Genomic DNA, 12383 nt, shown 5'->3' on the forward strand with positions numbered 1-12383 from the left:
GGCAACTGTACCATTCAAGATCAGAGACGGTTGCAGAAATCACAAAGCTGCAAATGTGTTGCTGGTCAAAGCACAGCAGGTTAGGCAGCATCTCAGGAATAGAGAATTCGACGTTTCGAGCATAAGCCCTTCATCAGGAATAAGAGAGAGAGAGCCAAGCCGGCTGAGATAAAAGGTAGGGAGGAGGGACTAGGGGGAGGGGCGATGGAGGTGGGATAGGTGGAAGGAGGTCAAGGTGAGGGTGATAGGCCGGAGTGGGGTGGGGGATCACAAAGGCCAACCTCTCACCTATCGAATCCATCTACCAGGCCCGCTGTCAAGGAAACACTGCCAGCGTTATCAAAGATCCAGCCCACCCTGGCAATGCTTTCCTATAACCTCTACTATCAGGGATAAGGTACAGAAGCCTGAACACACACCAGCTGCTTTCAAAACAGTTTCTACCTGACTGTTGTTAGAACACTGAATGGACTCACAAACTCTTAGCATTTGCCTCTACCTGTTTTTTTTTGTTTTTGCTGCTGTTTACCGATTATTTATTTATCTATGTAATCTGCTCACAAGACAAAGCTTTTCACTGTGCCTTGGCACATGGGACAATACATTCAAATCAATTCAACAAGGTTAGAGAGATTCTGATGGGTTGCCATCAGAAGTTTGAACGTTTATGGTAATCTAGCTAATGTGGGAATTGAATCCACGCTGTGTACAGTATTACAAACCGGCCATCCAGCCAACTAAGCTATCCATCTTCCCCATCCCCAGGCCCAAACAGAGCCACATGGCACACACGTGTATGGATACAGTGGGCCCAGTGATTGACAGGAGGGCGGGGCGCCGTGACTTGCGGCGCGATGACGCAGCCACGCAGTGCAGTTGGCGCAGGCGCTGTGGTAGCGCGGGCTCCATTTCTCCAGAGGACGGGGACGGCCAGCGCCGGTGATGGAGGCGGTGAACCGCGCTCTTGGGACATTCCCCACCGCCTTGGCCGGAGGCTTGGGGCTCGGTATCTGTGCTACCGGAGCTGCCATCTACCGGGTGGCTACCAGGTAAGCAGGGGGCGGGACCTGCGATGCGGCCCGTTGCGCTCTTACCCCAACCTCACCCCCCCCCACCCCGCAATCACCCCCTCACCACCCCCCACCCATCCCCCCTCACCCCCCCATTCCCCCCCACCCCCCCCATCCCCCCTCACCCCCCCATTCCCCCCTCACCCCCCCATCCCCCCTCACCCCCCACCCATCCCCCCTCACCCCCCACCCCTCACCCCCCACCCATCCCCCCTCACCCCCCCATCACCCCCATCACCCCTCACCCATCCCCCCTCACCCCCCATCCCCCCTCACCCCCCATCCCCCCTCACCCCCCATCCCCCCTCACCCCCCATCCCCCCTCACCCCCCCCATTCCCCCCTCACCCCCCCATCACCCCTCACCCATCCCCCCTCACCCATCCCCCCCGCACACTCCACCCCGCTCCCGCCCCCAGTCGTCCCAACCTGACCATCCTGTTCCCTCAACCAGCCCTGCCCCCCCCCCCCCCCGCAACACACACAGTCCTCGCTCTCCCCCTCTGTTAGATAATCACAATCCCCGTGCAGGCCATTGTACTTGTATCTGCTCGAGAAATGTATGAGATTTTAATTTCATGTGTTGCAATGATTTCTCTGTCCTTGTCCCTCCTTCCTTCCTGGCTGGATATTGGAAGTGTGTTTGCTGTAGTTGGGGACTGAGCTGTGCCATGGAGTTGTACCAGCCTGGGTTGGCTCGGCTGGCTGTTTTCATTTTTCCTAATTGACTGCCCCATCTGGATATTTTGTCTTAAAGGAAACTAGTTTGACTAGAGTTTATCTTGGGGTCACGCTCTCAATCTTGGACTTCTCTGCTGAATGTGTCACAAACTGCACATAAGACTGTACCTTAGATGCTGCTTAGCTACATGTCAGGTTTTAAGTTAGTTGTGGGTGTGTTTTTGTTGCCTCTGATTTGGAGATACGTGCTACACTTCATTGCATCGTTCAGCTTGTAGCTGCCTAAATCTGTCCAGCTAAGCTCAGTCGTGGGAGTTCAGCCTTCCTAGAGTTTCATCTTATTGGCTGAATGCTTTAATGCATTGTAGTTATTTGTCTTCATGCCTTCCCCTACTTGTCAAGAAGTTTAAATCTGCCTATTGGTGCAGTAAGTGATGACAGGTGTAAAAGTGGGATGATAGACTGTGGCAGATGGAGACAATGTATAAAAATAGACTGAACCAAGAGAAAGTTGACAAAATAATGAGCAGTGAAATGTAAGGCACACAAATATTGCTCTACTAAAATGTACTATAAATGTACTCTATTCTGCAGTGCCCTTCATTTTTTAGCAAGCAATTTTTTTTTGAGATCTCGTCAGTAAATGTTGGCAGACTGTGAAATGGTGGGTTGAATCTGGTATCTTCCCTCAGAGCCCACACCAATGTGTTTGATTCTTAACTGCCCTCAGAAATGATCCAGCAGGAGACTCGATTCAAGGACATTTGGGGATAGACATTAAATGCTGGTCCATGCAATGATTGCTACATCCCTGACAGAAGAAGATTCCACTGAGTATGTTGAAGCTTATTTCTGCAGAAGTAGAATACGTACAATTAACACTTTTATCCTCTGGTAGCATTGTACCTTTCTGAATCTCAGGTGGGGCTCAGATAAGATGGCCTTACAGTTGACCAGCCAGCTAACACTGTTCAAACCCCTACCTGAGTTATTGGCAACTATGTTGGCAGATGATGAATTCACTTTGGGGCCATAAGCTAGCAAGAATTTGGTGTTAAGAGGGAAAGAATCTGTTTCCACCTGAGAACAGGTTAATAATTTTACTCCAGGTTTTGCACTTGGACATTTAGATAAGAGTGTCATGTTAATGGTGGGCTCTCCCATTAGGTGTACATTTTCAGATGTTCAAATGTTAGAGATTTAAGGAAATGTGAGCTCTTTGTTACTGAAATTGGAGGAGTGGTCAGGAGAGCTGATATTGTGTCAGTCACAGAGGATGTCTTTTGTGATTTTTTTTGAAGAGAACTTTCATTTCTGTGGTGTGGGCTGACAGAGACTTTTTTTTTTAAACATGAAAGTTGTATGTGCAGACTTTGAAGACGACAGTGCGTTCAGAACAAACTATTGAAGCTCTTCATGCAGAATGACTTGCATGTAAGTAAAAGTGAGAACCCTGTATGGGTACAATGCTACCTCCGAGCCAGAGTTGTGTAATCAAGCCACACATCAGGGAGATGTTGATGATGAAATTTGATGGGACTCTTCTCACCACTTCTTTGCTCACCCAAAGAGGGGGTATGCTGCGTATGAAAATATACTGGAAATTATTCTTGAATGGATAGGTAAAGTGGATGTCCTGGTCTGAAATTTAAAGTATTTGCTGATTATGCCTTAGATGTTAATTTCAATGATTGCACACCAAAACTAATCATGGTAATATCAGAAAGAGTTACTCCCGTAGATCAGGTTGCCTATGGTATTTAAACTGCCACAGGGAGATTTTGTATTTTATAATGCGTTTCCTCACCGTATTTAAGCTGTGTATGCTCACCATAACCTGTTTCATTATTTGGAGATAATTGTTCCCATCTGTGTATTTTGTTCTTGCGATCCATGCAGCTCTGCAGAGGACAGGCTGAATTACCACAGTGTGGTAGGGTAGATAATTAATGATGCTGAGTTCCTGAGTAGGGGCTGCTAACCAGATGTGTTCAGAGATTAATTTAATCTCCCAGGTTCACAAAAATCTCATCAACAACAGCCATTTGAAGCTGGGTTGAATTTCAGATAAGAACTTTGATAGAATACTTATTAGTACAACTTGACTTGCCTGGAATGTTGACAGTTGCTGGGCGTTTTATGCTACAGATCTGGCTTGTCTTGAATCTATTTAGCTGGGGCTCCTCTCGCCAAGGTAGTTCAAAGCCTACCAGTGAAATATGAAGTTCATCAGAAAAAACTTCGGTGATTTCTCATGTTTCATTGATCCAAAGGATATCTGCTGGTAGATCTTTCTGAGATTGTTCTGTGTGTGGGTTTTGTTTTCAAGTGTATTATTTCTAACAGAGCAAATGCGCAGTGTCAGAATTGGTTACATCCTAATCCAAGGGAGTCTTAGACACAATTCCCGAGTTAGTCTTGAAACTGATGAGACGCAGTGTTTGAGAGACCGAGTTTGTCTAAACTAAGATGTGTAGAGAAGATGGTTGGCTGTTCCGTTTCATGGAAGTTTGGGAGAAAAGAGTGGCTTGATTTGAAGGGCAAATTAGGGTTGTGTGGAGTCTGTGAGCGTGAACATCCAGATGGGGTTGAGGGAAGGGGTCTCTTTCCCTGTTCTGTGATCGATCAATAAGCACTCGCAATCAGTCTGATTCTTTAAGACTTCATACGGCTGGGTACAGAGCTTCTGGAAACAGAGGTTGTGTACATCCATATCCCTCAGAGGAATTGCGCACATGGCTTAAAACAAAGATGTTTTTATACTTTTCTTACTGAAAAGTACAGGCTGTGATCACACAGTACATCCAGACGATTACCAATCAATACACAATATTGCTTTATTTGACAGTTACTTGGTCCAGTGATATTTCCTGTGAAGCAACTTTGTTTTCCAACACTCAGGCCACCTTTATCTCGCTAACCAAGCCTTTGCACCTGCATCTGAAAGTCGGTTAGGATGGCCAGTAATATCTTATCTAGCCTAGTTATTTCTGTGCTGTAGAGGGAGCATTGTCTTCTCATCTCTATTGAAGCAGACTGTAGTTTGACAATTCTGCTATTGTTGCATAATTGACTATTTGCAGCCTGGGAGCCATTTTGTCATGTTATTTGCATCGAGAAGCTATTTTATTGCCACCTAAGTTATTAAGAACATCTGTTAAGTGGTTGTTCCTGACAACAACTAGTTTCAGATCCTCGGGCATGATCTCTGGAGACTAGGTCTGTCTTGCTGAGGCTTTTTTTTCCTGATGGATAGTGATGAACAAATTTAAATTATGACTGGTCTTTTTTTTATTTTTAATTGGTGCCAAAATCATTAAATTCAGTTCAACGGTACCATGGTTGGTTTTGGGTTTAAATTCTGAATTGCTATTTCAGTACGTTATTGTGCTTTCATTGAATTAATTGTTTAATATATGGGCATTGCTAGCGAGGCCGATAGTAATTGTGGTGGGTCATGTTCTTGACCTGATGCAGTCAGTATGAAAGTTTCTCTCGGTGCCTAATCTAGCTGTTTCATGAGATCACTTGATTATAGTATCTGCTGATCTACTAGCAGTATTATTTGCTTGCAAAGTTGTGATATTCATTGAGATGTTGGAAATTATAATCCAGTTGCAAATAAAAGCTGTCCTAGCCAGTAATGCCCAAATCCCATGGACAATTTTTTTTAAAACTGTAGAAGTTTCTTGCATTAAAAATTTTAAATCTATAGTGGAAGTGAGTGCTTGGCTCAAAAGGAGTAAGCAATGGTTTGCATTTATGTATCATCGCTCTCGCCTGCAAAGTACCCTAAACCGCATTTAAATACTTCCTGAAGTGTAATCATCTTAAATAATGGGAATATGGTAGCTAATCTGTGCACAGCAAAGTCCCACGTGAAAAAAAAGTCATAATGTCTAGATTGGTACATGAATAGGAGATGTTTAGAGAGATGTAGGACTAGTTAAGTTTGGGAACTTAAAGGGTCTGCTTCTGTGTTGTATGACTCTAAACCCATTAGCTAGATAACCCATTTTAATGAAGTCTATTGAGGGGATAAAATAGCAGCTCTTACATTGCTATTTTGCAGAAAGAAAAAGTGAGATGTTATACATTTACCTGAGAAGTCAGCTTCAGTTTAAAGGGCTTAATGATTTAATGATCCCTGAAGAAGGGCTTATGCCCAAAACGTCGATTCTCCTGTTCCTTGGATGCTGCCTGACCTGCTGTGCTTTTCCAACAACACATTTTCAGCTCTGATCTCCAGCATCTGCAGTCCTCACTTTCTACTCGAAGCTTCAGTTTAAAGTCCCATTTGAAGTATATACGGCTGGTAGTTGCAGTACTCCTTTAGAATTGCACTGGACTGCCATCCTTGATAATTTTCATCCAGTAATAGGTTTAGATTTGAACATACCTTTTCTGACTCTGGGACCCAGTGTTGCTGCTGAGCTGCGGCTGACTTCCACTTCAGTGTTAAGTTTACTTTGGGTGATGGCAAGTTAAAGCAAAAGGTTTAACCAACAACCACTATACTAAAGTGATCTGTACTTCCATTTCTTGGACATTTTTTCAATGTGATCTCAACAAAGTTTCTGAAGCCATAGGGTCTACCTGACTTAGAGGAGCATGTGATATTAACATCCTGAAATATGTCCCTTTCTAGCACTGTTTACTGCTTAAACATATGTGTGATTGTGGTGAGATATATGGTCAGTACATGCTCATTATCAATCCACTTTTAACACTGGGTCAGTCTGGAGCCACACTGTACACATAATCTTTATTGTGGTGTTTTCAAGGATCAAACCAGTAATCAAGACCCATCTGTTGTTAATATGGCTCAAGTGGCTGCTGTTGAAGTTTTTATTTCATTGAGTGCATCTGGGAAAATTAACATACAGTGAAATTCACAACTGATCTTGGAGGAACTATTTGGGTGAAGTTCACAGCACAGAAGCAGATAAGTGTATTGTTTTAAGTGGGACCTACAGAAAGTGTGCTGTAATGAATAGAGTGAGTTCATTCTTGATTATGTGCTTTTTGAGATATTTTAAATTTAATCAAAAGACTATAAGCCGTAACTATTAATTTAACCTCGGGCACTGTTTGTAGAGGAATAAAACAGTATTATTTCCTGGGTCTGTAGATTGTGAAGGAGCAAAAATGGCCTTTTGTAGAGTGACATGCGCTTGTCAGATGTAGGAGTTCAAAAAGAGTTTAAGGGTTACTGCAGATTATCTCTACAATAAATGCTGTTGATTGCAAAGTTTATCAGATCGAATGGATCGGTTGGAGAGACTGTTAGAAGCAATGAGGAATTTGCAATAGTATGTGATGGATGGCAGTTATGGTGGGGTGGGGGGGGGGGAAGTCTCCGATACAGTCACATGGGTTAAGTCCAGGAGCGTTAAAAGAGGTAGGCAGCTAGTGTAGGAACCTTCTGTGGCTATACCCACTTCAAACAAGTATGTTGTTTTAGAAAATGTAGGGGGTGATGGATTCTTAGGGGAACATAGCAGGAACAGCCAAGTTTCTGATATTAAGAGTGGCTCTAATGCAATGAGGGGTACGTCGGCTTCCAAGAGATCAATTGTGTTAGGGGACACTCTAATCCCAGGTACAGACAGACGTTTCTGTGGCCAGCAGTGAAAAATCGGAATGGTGTGTTGCTTCCCTGGTGCCAGGTTCACGGATGTCTCAGGGTGCTGAATGTTCTCAAGAGGGAGAGGGACCATTAAGAGGTCATTGTCCACCTGAAAACCAACAACATAGGAAGGGGAAAGGTTGAGATTCTGAAGGGAGAATACAGAAAGTTAGGCAGGAATTTTAAAAAGGTCCTCGAGAGTAGTAATATCTGGATTACGCCCGGTGCTATGAGCTAGTGAGGGTAGGAATAGGAGGATAGAGCAGATGAGTGCATGGCTGAGGAGCTAGTGAATGGGAGAAGGATTAATACTTTTGGACCATTGGAATCTCTTTTGAGGTAGAAGTGACCTGTACAAGAAGGACGGTTTGCACCTAAATTGGAAGGGGACTAATATACTGGCAGGGAGATTTGCTAGAGCTGCTCTGGAAGATTTAAACTAATAAGGTGGTGGGGTGGGACCCAGGGAGATAGAGAGGAAAGAGATCAATCTGAGACTGGTACATTTGAAAACAGAAGCGAGTCAAACAGGCAGGGACAAGGTAGGACTAATGATTTAAACTGCATTTATTTCAATGCAAGGGGCTTAACAGGGAAGGCACATGAACTCGGGGCATGGTTAGAAACATGGCACTGGGATATCATAGCAATTACAGAAACATGGCTCAGGGATGGGCAGGACTGGCAGCTTAATGTTCCGGAATACAAATGCTACAGGAAGGATAGAAAGGGAGGCAAGAGAGGAGGGGAGTGGCCTTTTTAATAAGGGATAGCATTACAGCTGTACTGAGGGAGGATATTCCTGGAAATACATCCAGGGAAGTTATTTGGGTGGAACTAAGTAATAAGAAAGGGATGATCACCTTATTGGGATTGTATTATAGACCTCCTAATAGTCAGAGGGAAATTGAGAAACAAGCTTGTTAGGAGATCTCAACTATCTGTAAGTATGGTAGGGGATTTTAACTTTCTGAACATAGACTGGGACTGCCATAGTGTAAAGGGTTTAGATGGAGAGAAATTTGTTAATGGGTACAAGACAATTTTCTGATTCAGTATGTGGATGAACCTACTAGAGAAGGTGCAAAATTTGACCTACTCTTGGGAAATAAGGCAGGGCAGGTGACTGAGGTATCAGTGGGGGAGCATTTTGGGGCCAGCGACCATAAAATTGTGGTGGAAAAGGATAGACCAGATCTAAAAGTTGAAAGGCAAAATTTGCCTTTCTCCAATTTAGAATGTTTTAGGCAAGAACTTTCAAAAGCTGGGCGCAGATGTTCACAGGTAAAGGGACGGCTGGAAAATGGGAAGCTTTCAGAAATGAGATAACAAGAATCCAGAGAAAGTATATTCCTGTCAGGGTGAAAGGAAAGGCTGGTGGGTATAGGAAATGCTGGATGACTAAAAAAATTGAGTGTTTGGTTAAGAAAAAGAAGGAAGCATATGTAAGATATGTACAGGATAGATCGAATGAATCCTTAAAGTATATAGGCAGTAGGAGTACACTTGAGAGAAATCAGGAGGGCAAAAGGAGACATAAATTAGCTTTGGCGAATAGATTCTCCTTAATTCTAAAGGGATTTTACAAATACATTTAAGGACAAAAGGATAACTAGGGAGAGAATAGGGCCCCTCAAAGATCAACAAAGCGGCCTTTGTGTGGAGCCGCAGAAAATGGGGGAGATACTAAAGGAGTATTTTGCATCAGTATTTACTATGGAAAAGGATATGGAATATATAGAAAGTAGTGAAATAGATGCTGATACCTTGCAAAATGTCCATATTACAGAGGAGGAAATGTTGGATGTCTTGACACAAGTAAAAGGTAGATAAATCCCCAGGACCTGATCAGGTGTACCCTAGAACTCTGGGAAGCTAGAGAAGTGAGTGGCACGGTGGCTCAGTGGTTAGCACTGCTGCCTCACAGCGCCAAAGTCCCGGGTTCAATTCCCGCTTCAGGCAACTGACTGTGTGGAGTTTGCGAATTCTCCCTGTGTCTTTGTGGGTTTCCTCCAGGTGCTCCGGTTTCCTCCCACAGTCCAAAAAAAACGTGCAGGTTAGGTGAACTGGCCATTCTTATATATAACCTATAGTGTTAGGTGCAGGGGTAAATGTAGGGGAATGGGTCTGGTTGAGTTGCTCTTCAGCGGGTCGGTGTGGACTTGTTAGACCGAAGGGCCTGTTTCCACACTGTAAGTAATCTAATGTGATTACTGGGCCTCTTGCTGAAATATTTGTATTATCGATAGTCACAGGTGAGGTGCCGGAAGACTGGAGGTTGGTAATGTGGTGCCACTATAGTTGGAACCATAGACCAATGAGCCTAACGTCGGTGGTGGGCAAGTTGGAGAGATTCCTGAGGGATAAGATGTACATGTATTTGGAAAGGCAAAGACTGATTAGGGATAGTCAATGTGGTGTTGTGTGTGGGAAATCATGTCTCACAAACTTGATTGAGTTTTTTGAAGAAGTAACAAAGAGGATTGACTAGGGCAGAGCAGATGATGTGATCTATATGGGCTTCAGTAAGGTGTTTGACAAGGTTCCCCATGGGAGACTGGTTAGCAAGGTTAGGTCTCATGGAATACAGGGAGAATAGACATTTGGATACAGAACTGGCTCAAAGGTAGAAGACAGAGGGTGGTGGTGGAGGGTTGTTTTTCAGACTGGAGGCCTGTGACCAGTGGAGTGCCACAAGGATCGGTGCTGGGCCCTGTACCTTTTGTATTTACGTAAATGGTTTGGATGTGAGCATAAGAGGTGCAGTTAGTAAGTTTGCAGATGACACCAAAATTGGAGGTGTAGTGGACAGTGAACAAGGTTACCTCCGATTAAAGCAGGATGTTGAGCAGATGGGCCAGTGGGCTAAGAAATGGCAGATGGAGTTTAGTTTAGATAAATGCAAGGTGCTGCATTTTGGGAAAGCCAATCTTAGCAGGACTTATACACTTAATGGTAAGGTCCTAGGGAATGTTGCTGAACAAAGAAACCTTGGAGTGCAGGTTCATAGCTCCTTGAAAGTGGAGTCGCAGGTAGATAGGATAGTGAAGAGGGTGTTTGGTATGCTTTCTTTTGAGTACAGGAGTTGGGAGGTCATGTTGAGGCTGTACAGGGCATTGGTTAAGCCACAGTTGGAATATTGCGTGCAATTCTCGCCTCCTTCCTATTGGAAAGATGTTATTAAACGTGAAAAGGATCAGAAAAGATTTTCAAGGATGTTGCCAGGGTTGGAGGATTTGAGCTATAGGGAGAGGCTGAGCAGGCTGGGGCTGTTTTCCCTGGAGTGTCGGAGGCTGAGGGGTGACCTTATAGAGGTTTACAAAATTATGAAGGGCATGGGTAGGATAAATAGGCAAAGTCTTTTCCCTGGGGTCAGGGAGTCCAGAGCTAGAGGGCATAGGTCTAGGGTGAGAGGGGAAAGAAATTTTTAAAAAAAGACCCAAGGAACAACTTTTTCACACACAAGGTGTATGTGTATGGAATGAGCTGCCAGAGGAAGTGGTGGAGGCTGGTACAATTGCAACATTTAAGAGGCATTTGGATGGCTATATGAATAGGAAAGGTTTGGAGGGATATGGGCCGGGTGATGGCAGGTGGAACTAGATTGGGTTGGGATATCTGGTTGGCATGGATGGCTTTGACCAAAGGATCTGTTTCCATGCTGTACATCTCTGACTCTAAACCTGTCAAAAGTCAATTGATGTTCTCTCTGGACCAAATATGTGTTTAAACTACAAACATTGTTGCTATGAAATAGTTTTTTCACTTTACAGGGTGCTGCATTTGCTGTTTTAAACTTCTCATTGGGGCCCAGTTTAGTTCATGAGAGTGAACTGGACTGGAATTTCCTGGAGTAAAAAATGAGGTCTGCAGATGCTGGAGATCACAGCTGCAAATGTGTTGCTGGTCAAAGCACAGCAGGCCAGGCAGCATCTCAGGAATAGAGAATTCGACGTTTCGAGCATAAGCCCTTCATCATTCCTGATGAAGGGCTTATGCTCGAAACGTCGAATTCTCTATTCCTGAAATGCTGCCTGGCCTGCTGTGCTTTGAGCAGCAACACATTTGCAGCTGGAATTTCCTGGAGTTAAATTTGACTCTGGATGTTCCCCCCTTTAAATATATGGAGGAGATAGCTTAGACCCTGACTTTTATTTCAAAGCAAGTGTAAGGTGCTGTGTTTCAGAGAATTTGGTCACTACACAGCTTTAAGCAAAGCACACTCTCTGTTCTTACCCCCAGGAAAAATACAAACAAAAGAAAGAATTGGTATAACTTTGGCTCTACTGGAAACTTAACAGAAAGTAGATTACTGGAACAGTTGCTGTTTAGTAGTTAAATATAGTAACATCTCATGAACACATCTTTGGTAAAGGCAAATTCAGGAAAATAGATTGCCTCTCATTTAACGTTTCTCCAGTCCAGGTCAAAGGAACAGCAAGAGAAAATTTCTGGCAGAGAGCGAGAGCTCGAGGGTTTTGCTGTAGCAGGGAGAGAGATGTCAGCTTCAAAATGCTGACAGTTACTGAAAGCTGAACTAAAATGCTGGTGGGAGCCTGGCACTACCCATTTGTGTTGCTTCTCTTGTTCCAACTTCAAAAAACACTTCAGCTTCACATTGTTTACGCTATTGCCTTGGAGAGACAGGTCTTGAACCATAGGTTCTGAGCTCTCTCCAACAAAACAACCAGGACAATATGCACTTTTTAAAAGCCATAGTATTGTTATATGGAGATTTTAATTTACAGTATGAGAGAAATGTGATGGCTCAAGAGTATTTATTTTAGGCACCTAAAATAAAATTTGTTGTCCAATTTATGAATTTAAGGAAAAGGGGTTACCATAGTCTTGTCTTTTTTGATCTCTTGTGAAACTTTAAATGTTGAACATAGTGTCCCTTAAACAAACTGCAACTTTGTATTAGGATAGGGTAGGACTAGAAAGATATTCTGTTTTTTAGCCTAGGTAAGATGAGAGGAAGTGGGGATCCTGGAGTGCCAGCTG

The 12383-nt window shown here is 43.7% G+C and overlaps 1 protein-coding gene across 1 annotated transcript in view; it reads left to right on the forward strand.

Moving 5' to 3' along the window:
- Positions 1–900: 900 nt before the first annotated feature.
- The window catches only part of tmem201 (transmembrane protein 201), a 53462-nt gene continuing 41979 nt past the window's right edge, over positions 901–12383 (forward strand). The window contains exon 1 of the mRNA XM_060851884.1: positions 901–1049. Coding sequence (XP_060707867.1) covers positions 943–1049 — 107 coding nt within the window. The 5' untranslated portion in view covers positions 901–942. The remainder of the gene's footprint in view (positions 1050–12383) is intronic.

The sequence above is a fragment of the Hemiscyllium ocellatum genome, chromosome 37 (assembly GCF_020745735.1).
Source record: "Hemiscyllium ocellatum isolate sHemOce1 chromosome 37, sHemOce1.pat.X.cur, whole genome shotgun sequence".
Taxonomy (NCBI): Eukaryota; Metazoa; Chordata; class Chondrichthyes; order Orectolobiformes; family Hemiscylliidae; genus Hemiscyllium; species Hemiscyllium ocellatum.